Source organism: Caretta caretta, chromosome 11 (assembly GCF_965140235.1).
Source record: "Caretta caretta isolate rCarCar2 chromosome 11, rCarCar1.hap1, whole genome shotgun sequence".
Lineage (NCBI taxonomy): Eukaryota > Metazoa > Chordata > Testudines > Cheloniidae > Caretta > Caretta caretta.
In genome coordinates, this window is record NC_134216.1 from 45,073,564 (window position 1) to 45,097,910 (window position 24,347).

At 41.3% G+C, this 24,347-nt stretch overlaps 1 protein-coding gene across 11 annotated transcripts in view; it reads left to right on the forward strand.

Moving 5' to 3' along the window:
- Window positions 1-24,347, forward strand: part of OSBPL6 (oxysterol binding protein like 6) — a 199,747-nt gene that overhangs the window by 138,061 nt on the left and 37,339 nt on the right. For all 11 annotated transcript variants that reach the window (XM_048869611.2, XM_048869609.2, XM_048869606.2 and 8 more), the window contains 2 exons: window positions 397-562; window positions 15,070-15,200. In XM_048869611.2, coding sequence (XP_048725568.1) covers window positions 397-562; window positions 15,070-15,200 — 297 coding nt within the window. The remainder of the gene's footprint in view (window positions 1-396; window positions 563-15,069; window positions 15,201-24,347) is intronic.

The following is a 24,347-nucleotide window of genomic DNA, read 5'->3' on the forward strand; positions in this document are numbered from 1 at the left end:
ATTCTTTATAGGATACCAAAGGTCAGAATGTAAAGCAACATTAGTGGTTTAATTTTCCAGCGCTCTGCAAATCTTATGAAATGCTATGTTAGTGTAAATGCTATAGTTAGAGCTAAAGTGCATCTTTGTCTCTCACGTTAGCTATCACCCCTCCCTCTCTCTATCACTTGTCTATGTTTCAATGAAGGATTTTAAGAGACCTGGTGAATTTTGTACAACTACTGAAACTTGAGATACTAAAAGATTTATATTCTCATAATTTTTTAAATCTCTCACAGTGAAACTATTGTGTTTTGTTCTGTGAATAAAGTGTGTAATGTTTTTATTCAGTGTATTCTGTGGAAGGTGGATACAGTCCTATACAGTAGCTATTTTTGTTGTTGAATCTCCCCATAGGTCCCTTTCAGTGCTACAATGTCACCAGTTCGCCTGCACTCATCCAACCCCAATCTTTGTGCAGACATCGAATTTCAGACTCCCCCAAGCCAGGTAGCTGACCCCTTGGAATGCTCCATGGAGTACATCAAACTTCAAGAAGAGTTTTGCCTCATGGCACAGAAAGGTAACTAAAAATGTAGAATCTGCATCTTACAAAAACTGCTATATTTACATTTACACTATTCATGGTCAGAACTTTTGTCTGGATCAAATATAAATTATATCAAAATCTTTTATCCAAATCTGGTTCAGATGAAGATCATATAGGTTTAATTTTTAAAATATTTTCTATGCATCAGGTACAGATATAGGGATGGGTGAATCCTATGTCATTGGAGATTTTGTGAACCTCCTGAACCATTACAGGGGCTTGCAAAACTTGGCTGAATTTGCACACATTTTTTCCTTTTTATAGAAACCTGTGTTCTTTCCCCTAAGATAAATGAAATTCCACTGTCTCTAATGATCTTGTACAACTTTATGAATGACACACCAATGGAAGTTATAAAAGGTCCTGCTCGTACAAGAATGGATTTCAGAAATGTTACATTGTATCACCAATGAATGACTGGCTTGTAGGCTGAAAATTTAAGTTTTTAAAAAGGCTTTTAAAATAGTGAAATATAAAATGAAGGAGTCATACATAAGCCACACCAGCATGTGCAGGAATTGATGCCCTTCTCAGGTGGTTGAAAGATCTTGCCTCATATTTCACACCTAAGCCATTTACTAATAGCTTATTAATGCACATGCTGTTGTGGCTATTGTCATACACGCACTGTGGCCATTTCTCTGTCTTGTGTGTAATACTATATACTTTACAATATCTTTTAGTGTTATTTATTTTTTACCTCTGTCTACAGAATTTACATGCAATGCTGAATGGGTTAAGATTGAATGATGTTCAAAGTGCATCAAAGAACAGTTTGTTAGAGATTCAGACAGCAACAAATATCACTGTTTTGGAGCATTCCACTTTTGGAGACATTTAATGAAAATCAGGAATGGGATGAATTAAGCTTGTTTGAAAACCAGATCTATTTATCTCTATGGAAAAATGAGCTGGATTGCATTGTGCCTTGCTCACCTTTTCCAATGTCTCTGCTTAGTTCTCATTGTAGAATCTTTATTACCGGTGATAAGGTAAAAGGTAGAAAGAATAATCTGATTTTATTATTTATATTATTGTAGCACTTAGGAGCCCCAGTCATGGACCAGGACCCTATTGTGCTATGTGCTGAACCAACATAGAACAAAAAAGTCCCTGCCCCAAACAGCTTACAATCTAAGTATAAGACAAAAGATGGATACACCCAGATTGGGGGGAAATAATGAGACAATATCCGTTAGCATGTTAGACTGTGGTTTCAGCACGTTAGCAGTCTATTGATTGGTCAAGTTTTGTAGGCTTCCTGGCAGAGGAGGATAAGGAGTTAGTTTTGTGGATGTTTACAAGGAGCTTCTCCCAAGCTCGAGGGGCAGTGTGGGAGAAAAGCACAAAGGTGCTTGTTTGAAAATTTCCCACATAGAATTTGCAGAGCTAGAGTTAGGAAAAAATAATCTCTCTTTAGTTATAAGCAGAGAAAACAACTGATGGCCGTTGAGAAGGAAGAAATACTGAACTGCCTAAAGTCTGCTTTATACACACTTCTCTGATTATAAGTACATTTTATATTTTTGTTTTGAAATGTTCTTTTTCCGTTGTCTACACACTAAAGATTACTTTGCAAGTATTCATTGACCTCTGTACCCTCAGGGTTGCATCACTCTAGTGGTACACAGTCTGTAGTATATCTTCTAGACATATCACTTTGCTGATGTCCCATAAACAATAGATTCAGTGGGGAATTAGCTAAATAATAATCTTTCTTTAAAAGCTTAATGTAATTTGTAACATGACTAAAGATCTCAATCACCTTGTGTCTTGGTTGACTTTCTGTATCTATTGAAATTATATTTTTTCCATTAGTGCAGTCATAAAAATGTCTATAATCATACGTGTGTGTGTGTAATATAAGAACACAAGTAGGTTTGAATAATCTTTTTTCCAATATTAGTTATTTCCATTTGACTAGCCTCCCTGCTGATTCCAAGATTTAATGTATTGTATTTTAAGATTAACTTTAAACAGTCATGCATCATCATTTTTCATTAGTTTTTTAGCCTGAAAGAGTGAAAATGGCTTCCATAAATACTCCAAACTAGTGCTTCTTCAGTGGGCTCATTATGAGGTTATTGTCTTTGGTTCCTCGAGTTTCCTCTTAGGTAATAGTTAAATAAGAAATCATATTTATGCTAGAATTAACTAGGAGTAAAGAATAAAATGTTACAGTCCTGTTGCTTACAATTTAATGTCTTTGAACAAGCATTTCCCCTTAAAAAGTAAGGGCTCACATGAATACATACAAAATATTAACAACTATATAACTTTAACTAAATGCATATTAATATTCAAGTATAAATTGTTCTTATATTCCTGATTACTTTATCATTTTAAGTCACGTCAAACTTGAAATATTAATGCTTTAAAGTATTTCTCACACAACATTGTGAAACCAACAGTCTCTGTATTGATTTTCCTGATCTGTGACACAAAGTAACACCAGTAGGAAACTAAATTTAGTACCTTTTGAAATGTATTTGTCTATGAGATGGACTACAGTTATCTTAAACAACAGGTTAGGACACAAAATGAAAAAATACTGTGCCCAGTTGAAACTAGAGCAGGGATTTAGGTAAACAAAATGTAATTACCTAGTTTGAAATTTGATCAGAATACATGGGTTAACAGCTGTATTCTTGGCAACAAGTGTCATAATCACAAAAGGAGGGACTTGTGCTCTCATTGGAAAAGACTGCTGTGTGTGTATATACCAGACAACACCAATGAGGTAATAGATCGTGCTAGCCACTTAGAACAAATCCTTTTGCTGCCAGCACTATGTCCAATGCCTGACGGTTTTGGAGGGCCATCTGTCGGATTGCCCCTGTTTCTTTGGCCAGGGCTCTTAAACTTTGTCCGGTTTCATTTGCCATTATTTCAACTACTGCTTGTAACCTTAGGAGCCTTTTTGTATGGTGTATTACTCCCCCTAATGGTATTAAGGAACTGCCAATGGCCTCTTCCCAGGTTAAGGGGCTTATGTTATTTACGTGCCGTTGGGCATCTGTTAAGTCCCTTCTTTTTCGCCTGAAATTGCGGAGGCGTTCTTGAGGGAAGGTTCCTAGCACTCAGAATTGTGGGAAGAGTCGGGGGGGATAATAGATTCCTGACCAATTAGCTGTTAGTTCGGTATAAGCTCTGGTCCCACACACCCAGTGATGGCCTATTAAGGCCAGGAAGGGTTGGTTGCACCCATTTGTCATATAGGTGTTTGCAAAGTAGGAGTAGTATCCCCCAAAGCGTACAGGGTAATTCTCCTTATGAGGAGTGGTGTTATTTGCATAACATTGAAAGATTGTATTGTTTTCTGTAGGTTACTGTAGGGGGAACATGAGATTGATTTCTCTGTTTGATCCCGGGTTGAGAAAAAATTCATATCTCTATACCCGGCCCGCCACTTTTTAGTTTTGTTTGAATAATCCCATACACCATTGGCCACAATATGCTGAAGGCAACGGCTTTTCCCCAGATCCAGCCCTGTCCCATTACACACCCAACACCAATGACCTTTTCCCTCCACCACACTTATCCATTTAGTTGCATTTATTCCCACCGCTTCCCAAGTGTCATTGCTGATCCATATTTTGTTAAACGGACAAGGCCCTCCAGTGAGGTCTGGGGACTTGAGTGGGATAGCCAGTCAGGAATGCCAGTTTGAGAGTGGGCTGGGATGTGGCTGCAGACCCAGCAATTAGAAATATTAAGAGTCTGAGCTATCCACACCTGCTGCTGGATAAAAGAATTGTCATTGTGGTCTCCCCAGACCATAAGATACCAGCAGCCGAGGAACAGAGTCTGCTTCTGGTAACCCTTACGAGAGCATAGATTGTAAGGTATTGCAGACTGTTCCTCTACATCTTCTTCTGGAGTCAAAATTGACTCTGCGTTGTCCTGAGGTGATGATTGGTTCTCTGGGGATGGTGCCTTTTTACACTGAAGCATGTATCCATGCTGCGATGCCAGATAGTCTAACAGCTGTCTGTGTAGTGAGCAGGACCTGATGAGGACCCTTCCGCTGGGGCTCCAAGGCGTGCTTTCGATGGTGGCGCCATACATAGATCCAATCACCTGGCTCGAGGTTGTGGCAAGCGTCGGAGGTGGGTTCCGTGGGCCAGGCGACTCGAACCTGTGAATGGAAGTGACTTACAGCTTGCATTAGTCCCTTGCAATACTGAAGGAGCACACTGTGAGTCAAGTTCAAATCTGGAACGGGAGTCATAGCTCGCATAGGCTTAAGTACACTATTTCATCTTTCAACTGCACCTGCACTCTGTGGGTGGTAGGAACAGTGCAACAGGTGTTTGATATGCAACATACGGTCCAGGTGTTGAACAAGTTGTCCAGTAAAATGTGTACCCTGATCACTGGACAGAGTAGCAGGAATTCCCTTGGCAGGCATAATATGATTTAAACAAACATTTGTCAACAGACAGTGAGTCAGCCTTGCGACAAGGAAAGGCTTCAATCCAACCAGAGAATAAACATACCATAGCCAATATAAATTCATATTGTCGACACTTAGGCATTTGTGCAAGAACGGTGCTTGAGGCAGGCCCTGGAACCCCTGGGCCACTTTTACAAAACCAATATTATGGCTTTGTGGTACAAGCTGCACAGTGGCGGTCTGCAAAAGAGCTAAAATGGGGGGTCCACCATCCTGTCTTAGTTACAGCAGAGACCATCCCCTCTTTTCTGACATGCAAAACACCGTGTAGCAAGGCGGCCAGAGATGGGTAAAGTGAAAAGGGGGCTACAAAGGCGCCAGTAGGCGAGCGCCAAAAGGAATTGGGATGTAGAGAGCAACCTTGGGGAACCCAGGATTCTTTCTCGGTTTCTGAGGCAGAGTCTTGAAGCAGGGTGAGGTCAGTGAGGGACCAGGAGGGTAAGAGGAGAGTGGAGAACAAGGGAATCAGACATTTCGACTAGGCACGCTGCAGCAGCCACAGCACGCAGGCAGGGGTGTAAGCCTTGGGCAACAGGGTCTAAAGTGGCAGAGAAATTAGCCACTGGGCAGTTCTTTTCTCCGTGCATCTGAGTGAGAACTCCAAGCACACACCCAGATTGTTCGTGGCAGAAAAGGATAAAAGGCTTAGAATAGTCAGGCAGCCCTACGGCAGGGGCAGAAGCCAAACCCTGTTTGAGGGAAACAAAGGCAGAATTGGCCTCAGGGGGCCACGGCATGGGGTCAGGCACAGAGAATCAAGTGAGTTGCTGGAGAGGTTTTACAAGGGAGGCATATTGGGGAATCCATTGTCTGCAAAATCCAGCCATGCCTAAAAACTTCCGGACCTGGCGTGGGGAGCGGGGTCAGGGAAAGCTAAGGATAGCTTGGATGTGGGTGGGAGAAAGTGCACAGGAACCCTGGGAGAGGAGAAAGCCAAGGTATGTGACAGAAGCTTGACAGAGTTGTAGTTTAGAGCGGGAAGCTTTGTGAGCCTTATTTGCTAGGGCAGTAAGGAGCACTAAAGAGTCAGTTTCAGAGACAGACAATGAAGGGGAACAGAGGAGTAGATCATCTACATATTGGACTAGTGTGGACCTGGACAGAAAAACTAGGTCAACAAGGTCTCGCGCTAATGTTTGGGAAAAATATGACTGACTTTCAGTATACCCCTGGGGCAGTGTGGTCCATGTGTACTGTTGCCCCTTGTAAGAAAAGGCAAACAGGAACTGGGAGTCAGGGTGAACCGGGAGAGAAAAGAAAGCAGAGCACAAATCAACAACAGTAAAATGAGTTGCATCTGGTGGGACAGAAGCCAGAATCTTTGAGAGGCAAGTTTTGATTCTGTCCACTTATGATTTGCCTCTTCCCACCCCTGCATGAAACAATCAACCTCTCCTTTTGCCAATTTAGTTGTAGGTTGGTCGAGTTTGTCTTTTAAGACGTCTGCTTGGTCTTTGTCCCAAGATCCTAACAGTGGCCACTGAATTTTAGGATTCTCCTGAGTTAGCCTTTTGCATTCCCATACACATCTCCCACCCATGTCATGAGGTTTTCTGTTCATTAAAACACAGCAATGATAGCAACAAGACAAACACCACAAACACCACAAAACATAGATCCATGGTATTCTGAGTTATTCTTCCGCTGGCGCCAGCTTGCTTGTAGACTCTAAAAACAAAAGAAACAATTTCCACACCCCCCCCCGGTGGGGACAGATTATTGCTTAATAATAATACCACTTTCTTTTACAAATTTCCTTGCTAATTGCAGGAAAAACAGAAGAATTACCTCCAGGCTCTCCTTATTTTGTTCTATAGTCAGGCTGTTCTACAGTCAGGCTAGTGAATTACCCCACTCACTGGTCATTTATGAAATTCATGAGGTAGTGTACCTCAGTTTCCCCTCTTGTGCAACAGACCATGTTTGCAATAGTTTCTCTGCTGTACCAAGCTATAAATTTATTCTCAGATAATAGCAGAGACACAGCTTCAGATTTTAGCGCTATACACACACACACAAAATTCTCTTTTGTCTAACATCCCTTGCTTACTCTTTTACACAACTGTACCCCGATTACACTTGCATCTTGTACAACTAGACACAACCAGGAGCAGCCAAGTTAAGTTCCAATAGAAACCCCTTATATCCTTTAGTGATTTTGATTATATTACCCAATAGTCAAATAATTTTGATCAGATTCTCTCTCTGCCTGCAGCAGTCCCTTATAGACCATTTCTGTGGGAAAAGGGCCCATTTTCCCTCAGAATAGCTGTAAAGGCTTCTGGGGACAGAAGCGTAGTGGTGGTAGTAGCCACTCTACCTGACCCCCTTAGCCTAGACCATTTTTCCAGAAATTTACAGGAGTCCGGACTCTTCCTAAAATACATAAACTGAGCCGGCATTCCTTTAGGGAACTGTCCCAACTTAGACATCTGGTTACCCATACAAGACGACTTTACACACCAATCACACAAGAAGGAAAGTCTGGTTCATCAGAGCGATGCCCGGTGCAACACACAAAAGGAGCCCACAGGCTACTGCCTCAATCACCCTTGCTTTCACACTAAGGGTTTTACCCAAGGCGCGGTGTGGCTGCGATTGTGCAGATTTCACTCACTCAGACCATGGGGAGAGGAACCTTTTGGTCAGCCAATCCCCGGACGGAGACGGCGCCCAGACTGAAACACACTACAGGGGGGACGGATAGACACAGAGACAAGACAGTCCTCAGTCCGGACAAAACACAGAAATAATTACCTGACCAGATTCCTGATGTCAGATCCCGGGATCCCTACCAGAACAGAGTGGGAACCAACAGGTTCGATAGCGTAGACGTCACTGTGGTCATGTACCCTTCCGTTCTGGCGGAGGACCGCTCGGGCCAAATGCCCAGGTGCCAGCTTGCCGCGGCCATCCTAAGAACAGTCAGGAGTCACACGGCCCCAGTGAAGACGGTTGCCATCTCGGTGGAACCTCCAAATTGTCAAAGTCAGATTCAGGACTCATATAATTTGTCAGACCACTCTATTTATTATCAAAGTGCTTTGCCAATGCACCCAGATGTGAGCCCCTCTCTGAGGCTCAAGATAACTTATTTTTACAGCTAAGCCAAAGCCAATTTAACATAAGAGACAAAAGAAAGCAGAAACTGACAAATATACATATATATCTTATTTGCATACTAACGTTTACCAATCTCCTAGCTCAGAAGGAGCTCTAAGTTAATTAGTTTGAGGACCCATTGTCTCACACTCCTTAATGTTTCTCTTCCTGACAACTATATTTCAACAAACCCTTCAAGTAGCATTTCTTTAATGAATTATAATTTCAATATAATTCATTCTACTTTCACACCTTAAAAACCTCTAAGGATGGAGATTCCACCACCTCCCTAGGTAACCCATTCCAGGGCTTCACTACCCTCCTAGTGAAATAGTGTTTTCTAATGTCCAGCCTAGATCTCCCCCAGTGCAACTTGAGACCATTGCTCTTTGTTCTGTCAACTGCCACCACTGAGAACAGCCTAGCTCCATCCTCCTGGGACCCCCCCTTCAGCTAGTTGAAGGCTGCTATCAAATCCCCCCTCACTCTTCTCTTCTGCAGACTAAATAAGCCCAGTTCCCTCAGCCTCTCCTCATAAGTCATGTGCCCCAGCCCCCTAATCATTTTCATTGCCCTCCACTGGACTCTCTCCAATTTATTCACATGCTTTCTGTAATGAGGGCCCCAAAACTGGACACAGTACTCCAGATGTGGCCTCACCAGTGCCAAATACAGGGGAATAATCACATCCCTCAATCTTCTGGCAATGCTCCTACTAATGCAGCCAAATATGCAGTTAGCCTTCTTGGCAACAAGGGCACACTGTTGACTCATATCCAGCTGCTTGTCCACTGTAATCCCCAGATCCATTTCTGCAGAACTGTCGCTTAGCCAGTTGGTCCCCAGCCTGTAGCAGTGCATGGGATTCTCCATCCTAAGTACAGGACTCTGCACTTGTCTTTGTTGAACCTCAGATTTCTTTTGGCCCAATCCTCCAATTAGTCTAGGTCACTCTGAACCCTGTCCCTACCCTCTAGCATATCTACCTCTCCACCCAGCTTAGTGTCATCCACGAACTTGCTGAGGGTGCAATCCATCCCATCATCCAAATCATTAATGAAGATGTTGAACAAAACTGGCCCCAGAACCGACCCCTGGGGTACTCTGCTTGATATCGGCTGTCAACTAGACATGGAGCCATTGATCACTACCCATTGAGCCCGACAAGCTAGCCAGCTGTCTATCCACCTTATAGTCCATTCATCCAGCCCATACTTCTTTAACTTGCTGGCAAGAATCCTGTGAGAGAGTGTCAAAAGCTTTGCTAAAGTCAAGGAACAGCACGTCCACTGCTTTCCCCTCATCCACAGAGCCAGTTATCTCGTCATAGAAGGCAATTAGATTAGTTAGGCATGACTAGTCCTTGGTGAATCCATGCTGACTGTTCCTGATCACTTTCCTCTCCTCTAAGAGGTTCAGAATTGATTCCTTGAGGACCTGCTCCATGATTTTTCCAGGGACTGAGGTGAGGCTGACTGGTCTGTAGTTCCCCGGATTCTCCTTCTTCCTTTTTTAAAAGATGGGCACTACATTAGCCTTTTTCCAGTCGTCCGGGGCTCCCCTAATCACCCTGAGTTTTCAAAGATAACGTCCAATGGTTCTGCAATCACATTCAACCAACTCCCTCAGCACCCTCAGATGCATTAGATCCGGACCCATGGACTTGTGCATGTCCAGCTTTTCTAAATAGTCCTTAACCTGTTCTTTCACCACTGAGGGCTGCTCACCTCCTCCCCATACTGTTCTGCCCAGTGCAGCCGTCTGGGAGTTGACCTTGTCCGTGAAGACTGAGGCAAAGAAACATTGAGTTCTTCAGCATTTCCCACATCTGTCACTAGGTTGCCTCCTCCATTCAGTAAGGGGCCCACACTTTCCCTGGCCGCCTTCTTGTTGCTAACATACCTGTAGAAGCCCTTCCTGTTACCCTTCATATCCCTTGCTAGCTGCAACTCCAATTGTGCTTTGGCCTTCCTGATTACACCCTTGCATGCTCAAGCACTTTTTTTTTTTTAATACTCCTCCCTAGTCATCTGTCAAAGTTTCCACTTCTTGTAAGCTTCCTTTGTGTTTAAGCTCACTGAAGATTTCTCTGTTAAGCCAAGCTGGTTGCCTGCCGTATTTGCTATTCTTTCTGCACATCAGGATGGTTTGTTCCTGCGCCTTCAGTAAGGCTTCTTTAAAATACAGCCAGCTCTCCTGGACTCTTTTCTGTGGTGGTTTTCAGGGTACCGAGAATTGAGAGTCACCTTGTTACCCACTGCCTCCAGCAAGAGGAAGACTTGCTTGAGCTTAATTTGGTGTCAGCTCCCTGACATCACCAGCCGGTTAGCCACCCAAACAATCTCCTCTGGACTCTGCCACTCCTATGTTTGATTTTCAGGTTAACAATAGGTATACCTTGGTCCCTCAGTCCCCTGGAAGCATCCCTCTGTAGTGGCCAGCCCCTCATCTACTGTACACTCACAGTAATATCAGATCTGCTGTCCACAAAGGAACAGTGCACACACCAGCTTGTATGATTAAACTCAGGATCAGCTCCTTGTGTAATGCCGAAGAACTCAGATATTTATAGTGAAGATAAGATTATTATCAAAGATTTGAGATTCAAGACATAATGAGTAAGGATTATGGAAAAAAAAGATTACATATAAATCAAAATCATAACAATTTCTAGACACTAAACTTAACAGGCTAACCTGCTGTCTATAGAAGTTTATCTCACCCAAATATCCTTTGCAGTGTTTCCAACCAGGGTATGTTGTGATCCCATTTTCATGAATGTAATCACATTGCCTGATTATTTCCTTGGTGCAGGCTCAAGGGATGTCATCCTTGCCTTCTCCTTATATCTCCAGAAGTTCATTGTCTGTACCTCAGAGTCAGGATGACCCCAGTAGCTTATTCTCATGTGTGCTGCCTCCCAGTTAATTTCACACTCACCCTCCCCTCACCCATTGATTTCCTTTGTAAATGACTCTCCATTGTGTTAACCTACAATGCTTAATTTACATGCCAGAGAGACAGGTGAATAACCATCTTTTGTCTGACAGAAAACTTGCCTTGATACAGACCTTAGGAGCATGTTTCAGGTAAACGTACATAACTCCTTACATAGTATGAGTACATACAATGATATTAATGACCAGCATGACCCTGGTTTTCACTTGAGATCTCACATGATTTCAAAATGGCCTTGGCAAACTGGAGAAATGGTCTGAAATAAAGAGGATAAAATTCAATATGGACAAATGCAAAGTACTACACTTAAGAAGGAATAATCAATTGCACAAATACAAAATGGGAAATGACTGCTGAGGAAGGAGTACTGGGGGTTATAGAGGATCACAAACTAAATATAAGTCAACAATGTAATACCGGTAAAGCAAATATCATTCTGGGATGTATTAGCAGGAGTGTTGTAAGCAAGACATGAGAAGTAATTCTTCATCATTGATCAGGCCTCAGCTGGAGTTCTGTGGCTAGTTCTGGGCACTACACTTTGGGAAAGATGTGGACAAATTGGCAAAAGTCCAGAGGAGAACAAAAAAAATATTAACGGTTTAGAAAACATGACTTATGAGGGAAGACTGAAAAAATTGGGTTTGTTTTGTCTGGAGAAGAGAAGACTGACGGGGGACATGATAGCAGTCATCAAGTATGTAAAAGGTTGTAATAAAGAGGAGGGTAATTGTAACCAGGTTGGCACCTGTCCCTTGTGAGCACCTCCTTTCTTTGGCCGATATGCCTGCAATCACAGTCTTTTTCATGGGGTGGCACCCACCTCTCGCAGGCGGCCCCCCCGTTGGTGGGGTGTGAGCCTGTTTTTGGTTTTAGTTCTTACATCGGGGTGGCACTTGCCTTTCGTGAGAACCTCCTTCCTCCAGCTGATGGTTCTCTTGGCGGGTCTTCAGTGACTCAGCCCTGCAGCTGAGCCACATATACTGTCCCCCCTTCTGGGGTATACAGTCCAAGTTCTTATCTTGGCGCTGGTGTAGGGCCGTAGTGCTAAGGCTTCTCCCAAAGGCACTGCCTTCTTCAACCACCAAGCCAGGGCCCATCTCAGTACCCACAGCCGGTGGTGTTTCAGCAGGCTTCCCTGGGCTTAGTCTTCAACCAGTCCAGCAGGGCCCATCTTGGTACCCTCGCTGGCCTGCACAGCTTCTGTGCTCAGTCCCACTGGGCTTCACCCTGCACACAGTGACCTGCTGGTCCTGCCGCTTTGCCAGCCAGCCAGTCAGTCACCCATTCTTCTCTCTTCAAGCTCTGCACAGCAACTGAAGGCTCTGTTCTGCTGCTTGCCTTTTATCTGGGTCTTCTGAATCCTTATTGGTCGCTGCAGCAGCCCCTCTGATTGGCTTCTGCAGCTACTGTAGACTGCTTGGAGGACTTCTCGCTGCTCTATTCTGGGACAGGATGATGCAGCGCAGCAAGGCCTCCAGCAGGGGGCCTCTGGCCCTAGTCCACCTTGCCACAGTAATAAATTGTTCTCCTTAACTACTGAGGGCAGGAAAAGAAGTAATGGGCTTAAATTGCAGCAAGGAAGATTTATGTTAGATGTTAGGAAAAACTTCCTAATTGTAAGGGTTGCTAAGCACTAGAACAAATTACATAGGGAGGTTGTGGAATCGCCATCTAACCTGTTCTTAGAAATCTCCAATGAGGAACACCTGTCAGGAATGATTTATATAATACCTAGTCCTGCCTCAGTGCCGGGGACTGGACCAGGTGGCCTGTCAAGGTCCCTTCCAGTCCTAAATTTCTATGATTCTATGATAGTCTTTGGGGAACCAGAATGTACCTACCAGGATCAGGATATTCTTATAACCCCCTTGCCAGTTGGCATTGGGGGAGTTCTTAGGGTCACACAAGCAATTAAATTAAAGGCCTGATCCAGTATCCATTGAAATCAATGCAAAGACTCCCATTGACTTCAGTAGGCACTGGATTGGGCCCCAACATAACTGAAAACATTTTACTAGATAAATCAGTAAGTCTGCGGCTGGCTGGTTTATCGTGTTAGCAAGCTCATGGGACCTGCAATAAGCAAAGGGGTGTGTGAATTATTCCCCTAAAAGAAGAGTATGTTTGAAACTCGTGGGGGAGGGCGGGGAAAGGGAGGGAGACTTGAAATATGTTGAACTCATTTCACACAAAAAAATATGTCCCAAGTACTGAACTTTGTACTTGCAGGGACCATAATTGATGGTGTCTGTAGCCAGGTCCACAAAATGAACTTGATGCACCTGATATAAAATGTACATTTTGAACTGAGATTACATGCATTTTTAGGCAATTCTGTTTTAATATGCAATGATTTGTGTTTAATTTGATCATGAAATGATAAATGTATTTACAAATACCAGATTAAATTTATTGCTGACGTAAGTGAGAATAATGAATTCAATGGAATTGTCTCCATTTATGAGGTGGAGAATTTGGCCTTCCATATGTAACACCCACAATTTTGGGTCACATTTTTCAGAACGGTCATAAAAATTTGAGATGAATAAAGCTAAGATTTAAGATCACGAGCTTTCTATCTGAATGGGAATAAACATTTAGAAATCTGTAAGATTTATTTTAAAGAGAGATAATAATGTCAATATTTACAGAAATATGGAGAAGTACAAGTGTTTAACGAAGGAAAACACTTCCATGAAGAGAAGGAAAGGGAGCTTTTTAAGCTCACACAGGAGCAGTTAGCATTGCATTTTATTCCGTCTTCAAGAATTTGAATGAGGAAGCAGTGAACATTTCAGTGATTCTTGTCTAATTAGTAAGGTTTCAGTAGTCACTTTGTATTTCTTGATTCTATACTTCAAATCTAGAGGGCTAAAATTAAAAAAACCCTATAAAAATTGGGGAGAGGTAAGGGGTGAGAGGCAGAATTTGCTTGAAAAAAGGTTTTTATTCCTTAATGTTTCGTAATTCCAAAAAAGGAACAGCATTTTAAAGAAAAACATAGCGGCATACTATGTATGGGAAAGGTCAAAGTTTATTTTCCTTCATCCTTTGTGTTTCTTTGTTGAAATTGTCAAAACTGTCATTCAGAAATGTTTCTCATATTTTAATGTTCCATTTCTGAGCACATGGGCTGATTATTTCAAGTGTTGAATATACTTAATGAAAAAGAAATTGTTTTATTTTAAAGGGTTTTTTGAAAAACACAAGGGCGTTTCTAATAGCAAGGAGTGCATGGCCAAACCACATTTAGCAATGACCAGAAGTGTTATTTTTCCTATTGATGGATTTCCTTTTATATGTTTGTTTGCTTGTTTGTTTTGAACAAAGGCTTTAGATAATTGGATTTGAAATAATCACACTGTAACACCATGCAGTGATGTTTATGCAGCAGTGACCATGAGCTGCAAACAGTCTTACACAACTTACGTTGTATGGGCTCTGTGTACTGTAATGTTGGCTAATACATAAAATGGGAAAAACATACTACCCACTGCTTCCCTCCACAGTGTTAGATCATCAAAGTTTCAAGATCAAAGTAATCCTCTTTATTAATGCAGTATTAAATCACTGCAGACCATAAATACAGAAATGACATACATACTACACTATTTGCAGAGAAAAATTAAGGAACAGACTAATTTGCTTTACAGAGAGGGGGGAAAAATAGCTTTAGGCCCAAATATTCAAAAGAACACGCACACTTTTACACATACCCAACCTGCATGTGCACAACCACCAATATGTGCACGTAAGACAAGTGTAGTGCACGTTCACATTGTGTGTGCGTGCCAAACTCAACTGATGCATGTGTGCAATCTACTTGGGCACGAACTCTTGAAAATTTGGGCCTTAGTTTCTTATTTCTGTAAATTTGGGGGGGGGTCACGACCTTTATTATTGATTACAAGCAAGGTGTAGTACTTTGTCTCAGGAAATATTTGTTTTTTCTTTCCCCCAGTTCATTCTCTTTTGAAGTCTGCCTTTAACAGCATAGCTATTGAGAAGGAGAAGCTTAAGCAGATGGTTTCAGAACAGGACGTTGCAGGCCACAATTCACAAATAACACGTCTCAGACAATCACTTTCTCAGGTATGCCCTTGCTTTGATTTCAAGCACATGTGGAATTCTATGACTTGCCAAATGCCTGTTTTCTATACTGTATTTGTATAAGCGGCAAAGAGTCCTGTGGCACCTTATAGACTAACACAGTGGTCTCCAAACTGGTGTGCACGAGATGATCCCATCAGCTCAGGATTAAACAAAGACTGTGTATGGCTAGTCAACTACAAAAGCAGTTTCTCCTCCTGTGGTGTTCACACCTCAACTGCTAGAAGAGGGCCTCATCCTCCCTGATTGAACTAACTTCGTTATCCCTAGCCTGATTTTTGCTTGTATATTTATACCTGCCTCTGGAAATTTCCACTACATGCATCCAACGAAGTGGGTATTCACCCATGAAAGCTTATGCTCCAGTTTGTCTGTTAGTCCATAAGGTGCCACAGGACCCTTTGCTGCTTTTACAGATCCAGACTAACACAGCTACCCCTCTGTATTTGTATACACTTCCAGAGATGGCATGGAAAATGTCAAATCTTGCAGCCAAATATTTCCTCATTAAAAATTAAATAACAAAATGTGTTAGTGGTAAATTCAAACCTGCTTCTCTACCCTTGGCTTTTTGTTGCAAATATGTTAGAGAGCAGGAGCAATATGAATGAGTCCCAAGAAAACTAAGAAATGTAGATGTGAAATATTAAGTGTATCTTATTTCCTTGTGTGTGTTCATTGTGTTTAGTGTCTGAGCTAGATCTGAGGTATGAAATATTTTATATGAAAATCTTAGATATATTTCTTAAAACCACTGACAGCACATTCAAGGGTATTTTTATTCAGTTTTCCTTCATTAATTTAAAAATGATGAATGAACATTCACAGATACATTCCATAAATCCATTACTTCAATTGCAAAAATGATCATAGGCAACAAAATGAGCATTTTACATGTATGAGCATCCAGGGATTAGATTTCTTGCTATTCCTAGCCTCCTGCAAACCAATGTTAATGAAGTTTAATTGCAGTATATTGATTGTGTAACTTTAAGGTGGGATTTCCAAAAGCACTTGGTGTTGGCCAAACTGTGCTCCCACTGATGTCAAAGGGAGTTTTACCAGTGACTTCAGTGGGAGCAGAGTTTGGCCATTGCTGAGTGCTTTTGAAAATCTTTCACTAAAAACCAATCAGGTTAATAGGCTCTTTACTAAGTATCTTAATTCTAAAAATGTAATCTGAAAACCAGGTTCAGTTTATATAATACAGGAATAAGAAAGTATACATTAAATCAATTCAGTCTGACTTACTTCCTCAGCTTGCAAAATAGTCCCACTTCTGGAATTCATGGGTCAAGAAGAGGTACCTAGTTTTTCAAGGGTAATCAGGGCCTATGGTATTATTCTGTTGCCTTCACTCTGAAGAAACATGGACTAGCAGGGAACACTAAGCATGTAAGAAATAGAAAAGAACATGCAAGTTTAAATGCAAACTGTAATTTACCTAGGTTTACATGTAGTTTCCTAAACTGTTATCTTTCTACTGTAAGATTTGTAGTGTTACGTAAAGATATAAAGATAATGGGACAGGAGAAGGGTACAATTTTTTGGCCACATAGTAAATTTGCCAAAAAAAGCCATTTCAGGGTTATCAAAACTATTTGTAATTTCAGGTAGAATTTGGTGAACAATTTTTGCCAAATAAAGAAATGAGGGGAATTTTTTTTAAAGTGAAAATGGTTCGTGCTGACATTTTCTAAATGAACCATTTTGTTTCGAAATGTTGTTTTGACTCAACATTTTGTTTTGAAATTTTATCTATTTTTGTTTCAGTGAGGGGAAAAAGTTCAGCTTCAGTTCTAAAAGAACCAAATTTTTTTTTCAGAATTTTTTTTTTTTTGGTTTGGCCTTTGACCTAAAAAATCAATTATTTACTCAGCTCTAATAAGGAATGTTTCTCTTCTGGGTCTCTGATACAAATCCAACCCAGATCATTAGTGACTTATAGCTGTATGTTGTGAAATGGGCTGATGGCCTCTCATTCTAGTTCCTCTTAACAAAAGTCATTGTGACAATGGGAAATTCTGATGGATGGTCTCAGTGGAGAGGAAATGGAAATCGAACTAATTTCCCTTTCCTATTGGTGATATTTCCAGTTCAGGTTTATGTGAGGGGGAAACTCAAACTGTGTAATGTCTGTTTTACTGATAAACGAAGGACTTCAGTCTTTAGAGCTCTCACTCTAGCAGCTGTCTCAAACACTAAATCAGGGGTTCTCAAACTGGGGGCTGGGACCCCTCAGGGAGTCACGAGGTTATTACATGGCAGGTTGTGAGCTGTCAACCTCCACCCCAAACCCCACTTTGTCTCCAGCATTTATAATGGTGTTAAATGTGGTCACACACAGAGGCTTGCTTTGTGAAAGGGGTCACCAGTACAAAAGTTTGAGAACCACTGCACTAAATCCAGATACATTTTTAAAAGAAGCAGAAGAAAAAGAATTTGACGCTCATAGTTTCTCTCCCACACTTACACTTTTTTATTATCCACATCCCATGTATATTTATAAATAAAGCTCAAGAGAGCAGATTTTTTCCATGCCCAGTTCTAGTCTTAGTAATGAGTCCCTGGATATGTACAGATCAGCTCTGAGGCCACTGGTGATTCATGTTGGGGTGGGGGTGGGGGAAGATGAGAGGAAGCAGTACAGAATGTGCTTTAAACTTCTTGAGTTCACCACTGTTGTGCATGTATATTTCTATAGTTATATACAGTATGCACTTTGGCTAACCTATAGCTGGTTGAATCTTACAAACAAACCCAAAAAAGAAAAGTTAATGAATACCATGGGTTTGAGTCAATTGAATTCCTTTGTTATTAGTTTATTCATGAGGCTTTGAATGCACACAGTGTCTTGAAATGAACACATGCATTCAAATATATCAGTTTGATCTGAATAGATGTGTTTTAATGCACACGTTCATTTCAGTACTGCTGACTTGGAGGCATAGCCTCTCACATTCTGCGACTGCTTATGTTTCTCCTGTCTTTCCCTTCAGTGTGAGAGGATGAAAAGGAGGGGGGTATAGACTGTATGGTGGAGTTTGGGCATATGCTGTGCAGATACCAGGGTGAGAAAGAAAAAGGAGGCATAGTTATAGGGAAAAGGGGTGAAGAACTCCCTATGTGTATCCTATGGTCAGGAAACAGTTAAGATTGTAAAGATACCGATAACACAAATTACTACTATTCTCTAGAGCAGGGGTTGGCAACCTTTCAGAAGTGGTGTGCCGAGTCTTCATTTATTCACTCTAATTTAAGGTTTCGCATGCCAGTAATACATTTTAACGTTTTTAGAAGGTCTCTTTCTATAAGTCTATAATATATAACTAAACTATTGTTGTATGTAAAGTAAATAAGGTTTTTGAAATGTTTAAGAAGCTTAATTTAAAATTAAATTAAAATGCAGACTTTTAAAATGAGATTTTGAAAGTTGAAGGCAGCTTGGGTGAAAGTGATCATGAAATGGTAGTGTTCATGATTTTAAGGAATGGTAGGAGGGAAAACAGCACAATAAAGATAATGGATTTCAAGAAGGCAGACTTAAGCAAACTGAATGAGTTGGTAGGTAAGATCCCTTGGGAAGCTAGTCTACGGGGAAAAACAGGTCAAGAGAGTTGGCAGTCTTTCAAAGAGAAATTATTAAGGGCACAAGAGCAAACTATCCCACTGCGTAGGAAAGATAGGAAGTATGGCAAGAAACCACCCTGACTTAACCAGGAGATCTTCAATGATCCGAAACTCAAAAATTAGTCCTACAAAAAGTGGAAACTAGTTCAAATTACAATGGATGAATATAAACAAATAACACAAGTATGTAAGGACAAAATTAGAAAGGCCGAGGCACAAAATGAGATTAAACTGGCTAGAGATATGAAGGGTAAGAAGAAAACATTCTACAAATACATTAGAAGCAAGAAGAAGACCAAGGACAGGGTAGACCTGTTACTTAATGAAGAGGGCAAAACAATAACAGAAAATGTGGAAACGGCAGAAGTGCTAAATGACTTTTTATTTCAGTTTTCACCAAAAAGGTTAGTAGCAATTGGGCATCTAACGAAAATGCAGGGAAAATGAGGTAGGATCAGAGGTTAAAATAGGGAAAGAACAAGTTAAACATTAGTTAGACAAGTTAGATGTCTTAAAGTCACCAGGGCCTGATGAAATACTTCCTAGAATACTCAAGGAGCTGACTGCGGTGGTATCTTTGAAAAGTAATGGAAGACAGATGATAGTCCAGAGGACTGGAAAAGGGCAAATATAGTGCCAATCTATAAAAAGGGGAAAAAGGACAACCTGGGGAATTACAGACCAGTCAGCTTAACTTCAGTACCTGGCAAGATAATGGAACAAATAATTAAGCAATCAATTTGCAAACACCTAGAAGATAATAAGGTGATAAGTAATGGCATGGATTTGTCAAGAACAAATCATGTCAAAACATCCTAGTACTTTCTTTGACAGGGTAACAAGCCTTGTGGATAGCAGGGAAGCGGTAGATGTGGTATATCTTGACTTTAGTAAAGCTATGTCTACACTACCAACCTTGCAGCGGCACAGCTGTGCCACTGTAAGGTCTCCTATGTAGACGCTCTATGCCGGCAGGAGAGAGCTTTCCCATTGGCATAATTTAACCACCCCAAATGAGTGACGGTAGCAATGTTGGCAGGAGAGCGTCTCCCGCTGACATAGCGCTGTCCACACCAGTGCTTTTGTTAGTGAAACTTATGTTGGTCAGGGTGTGTTTTGCCAACAAACGTGCTAGTGTAGACAAAGCCTAAGGTTTTTGATACTGTCTCGCATGACCCTTCTCATAAACAAACTAGGGAAATGCAACTTAAATGGAACTACTATAAGGTGGGTGAATAACTGGTTGGAAAACCATTCCCAGAGAGTAGTGGTGGTTCACATGGGAAGGGCATATCAAGTGGGGTCCTGCAGGGGTCAGTTCTGGGTCCAGTTCTGTTCAATGTCTTCATCGATGAAATAAATAATGACATAGAGAGTACACTTATAAAGTTTGCGAACGATCCCAAGTTGGGAGGAGCTGCAAGTGCTTTGGAGGATAGGATTAAAATTCAAAATGATCTGGACACACTGGAGGAATGGTCTGAAGTAAATAGGATGAAATTCAATAAGGACAAATGCAAAGTCAGGGCCGTCCTTTCCCATACGCAAAGTACGCCGCTGCATAGGGCACCAGAAAATGTGGGGCACCACATTTCCTGGTGCCCTGTTCAGCTGCGTGCTGCTCCAGCCCCTGCTCCGCCACTTCCCCATGGCCCCCACCCCGGTTCTGCCTCTGCCCCACCTCTTCCCTGCCCCAGCCCTGCCCCCACTCTCCTGTTTAAATCAACAGTTCTGACACTGGGTCAGAAGATGCAAATAGCTCTGCCCCACCTCTTCCCTGCCCCAGCCCCCACTCCCCACTCTCCTGTTTAAATCAACAGTTCTGACACTGGGTCAGAAGATGCAAATAGCTACTGTCAGAACACTCTATCATATCATTAACAGGTACTTGATTGTGATACTTATTTACAGATTCATTGCCACATTGGCAAAACTATTGTCATGAGGGCAGAGATTCTTTTCATGTATACCCATTACACAAATTGAATCTATTTCCCTAAGTTTATATATATATATATATATATATGTATATATATATCTTCTTACTATACGTTCCATTCTATGCATCCAATGAAGTGGGCTGTAGCTCAGAAAAGCTTATGCTCTAATAAATTTGTTAGTCTCTAAGATGCCACAAATACTCCTGTTCTTTTTTCATATATAGTGGGAGGATCCTAGAATATTATTCAGCCAAAGAATCCTAGATGATAAATTCACTCCAGGGTTCTCTTTAGACAGTTTGCCAAGAGGACTGACTTTAAATGACCCATCACTCGAGTTTTTAAAATAGGACTTCATTGTGTGTGAGTAAAGGATTAACTCTGAGACAAACATGGCAGTTTCTTTGTTTGAGAGCAGTGTTTCAGAAGCAGTGTGGCAGGAGGTTTTGAATGCAGAGCTGGGCTTTGTATGAAACCCTACATGAGACTATATATTTGAAAACTTTGTTGCTGTTTTTGTTTTTTATTTCATTTTTGTTTAAGATAGTAATATATTACTGTAATGTACATATTGTAAATAAAATACTCAGAGAAACTCTTTTTGGTCTATCTCTTCAATCACTTCCTTCCCTACATAGGAAAGCTCCTCCACCATAACCAGAATGACATTCACAACAACTACCCCTGTTCCCTGTCTTTTTATGGCCCCATCTGCCTGCTCCAAAAAAACCCCATACACAAATTCACAAACTCAAACTGAGAGTTCTATAACCTGAAAAGACAGAAGAAGTCAGAGACTGCGTGAAGTCCACTAGTGACTTCGCTGTTGTGGATTTATTTAATGTGCTCAGATACTATGGTGATGAGCAGCTGTACAAAACTAAGATAGACAGAAGCAGCCCAGCCTAGATAACTGTTCTTCACTGCTGTGGAGCTTGGATAATGCACGTTTCTTCAGTGCATTTTTATATGCCATATTTCAACATGGAGGAAATTTATATAGATTTCTAAAAGAGTCATTTTCCAGATAACTGTATCTGTAGATAGTTTCTCATGATCCGAAATTGTCACTAGAAATAATCAAAATCAGCAGTTAAAAATTCGAGAGTATCCCCCTCAGTGTTAATTTCAGTATGCATTGTCCTCTCAGCTCCAAACAATGCACATATATTCCCTAGTATTGATTGCAACAGTGTTGTGAGCTACTGTTAACTCAAATTGTCATGTAGCCCACTGATCACATTTCCAAAACTGCAAGAATTATCGTTTGAAACAGATTAAATAATACAGTTGAAGAGTTAGAGAAAACCAAGGGTTTTCCTTTTTCAAAAATTGTATGGGCAGTTTTAAATACTGTGGTAAAAGTAAAAATGGCAAATATTATATAAGAAGTAAACATTGAAGTTTCAACTTTCCTATGGCTGTGAATGACTCTGAATTATTTTTGCCTGAAGGCTTCCAATTGTTTAGTAGAAAGCAAGACGTAAGAGGAAAGATAGGAAGGCGCTTGGACTGCTTTGAAATTAATGGGGAAAGTATTGAACCTTGAATGCTGTTTTTTGGGTACATTTTGATAGAATAATAATCTAGTAATGCAGGTCAGTATAGTTTTGTCAGTTTTGTGCAGGAGTTAGTTATAGGTAAATAACTGGCACCTCCCAAACTGAGAATTGCCAGGACACTCATCAGATGACTTCTCAGAGGGTAGTTGGCATCTAGAGATGAGGTCTGATGGAGTGGTGGAATAAACATGGGTTCTCAACATGGGGATCATGTCTATCCTACTTTTCCCATATTGCTAAATGAGAATGGGGGTCTTGGCTAGATCCTGCTAGATGAGAGAGGGTTATGGGTGAGGGGGTGTCCCAGGAAAGATTTGAGAACCATATGAACCAAAAGAATTAGGGAAAAGGGACAGAGGAGAGAGATGCACCATTTCTCTGGGACAGTGGTGTAGACACCTGAAATTCCTGAAAGCTAGCTGGCATTGGAATAAACAAACAAGTTAAGTTAAAATACATGGCATTTCTTTTAATAAAGTGACATGTACTTAAAAATGGTGCTCAGTCCCGAGCTTGTCCCATTGACTGCAATGCAGAATGAATTCCATCCTGTCCTAATTTCTCTCGCTCCCTGACTGTTAGTAAGAAAATTGCAGCCATCCTGGAACAAGATCAGTGAGAGCCACAGCCATAGCAGAGGTTGAAAATGTTATCTCTTTTGTAAACGATAATGCTAGTTCAAAATAATGAATTTTATTTGACTTTGCTGCAGATCTGAGTAGTGTTCAGTTTGGGCGGGGAAGGGACAGAGAAAGAACTGGCGTTTTCTTTTAAATAAACGTTATGGCCGGGGAGAGAGAAAGTAAGCAGTGCTGGCAGTAGAGAAAAGATACACCGTGATGTTTCATCTGAGATTAGACATGCAGGAGCTGAGGAGGATGGGGCTTGTGCAACAACGCTGGAGTATGTCAAAAGGGTTAAAGATGATGAGGTTAGAACTAGAGAAGGGAGGGAAGTGGGAGAAGAGCAGTGAGAGTCGAGGAATTTGAGGACGCTTGGAATGTGCAGTTTTGAACTGGATCCTGAAATAAATGAGTAGCCAGTGGAGATATTCAGGGGCATGGTTGTACTTTTGGTGTATGACTGAATATGAGTGGTAGCAATCTGCACACACTGCTGTGTAGGGAGCTGGGGGTTGGGAAGGCCATGGACAAGGGAGTTTAGAGTAAAGGTGAGAGGAGATAAAGGCAGCAGAGGGAACAGCCAGGAGTAAATGAATCTACTGTCACTGTGATACTGTGGAACAACTGCTACCGTATGAAGGGGGAAATGCATGTGGACACTTTATTCAGTGCAAGGGCTGTATTTTGGCCATCCAGCATATATTATAAATAGAACTATACAAATAATTGATTTTTTCAGTTTTCTGGCCAAACCAAAAGCTCAAAAAATAGAATAGTTTCAGGAAGACCCAAAACAACAAATTTTTGATTTTCTTGATGAAAAGAAAAACTGAATAAAACAAATCAAAAAACCTCAGTCTGGGTCAACTGAAATGTTTAGTTTGACACAAAATGTTTAATTTCATTTTTGGTTTTTAAACAATTTACAAAAATTAAATTTAGGCAACATTTTGATTTGTTGTTTCAAAATTTTCATTTTGAAATTATAGAAATGCAGTTTTTTTGACTTTTTCTCTTGACTGAAACTCTTTGCTCAGTTTGACACAAAAAGTTTTGGTTGCCCCCTAACTGTATATTTTGGTGAATAAAATATCTGCCTGAAAAATTTCACTCAGCTCTCACTGTAAAACGTTGTGATTTGAACATGGAGATCTGTTTTTTCTAAAGTGTTGTTTAATGGAGTGCATGGGTGGCGAGTAATGGAGGCTGGGGGAGGCTAAGCCTCCCCAAAATCTCCACTAATGCTCCCCACTGCAGCCCTGGGACCAGGCCATGTCGGGCCTCAGTGCTCCTCTGGGAAGCTCGGGCTCAGGACTCTGCCCTGGCTGGCTGTGGCTTCGGGCTCCTCCAGATTGCTCCGGGTGCCAGCAGGCT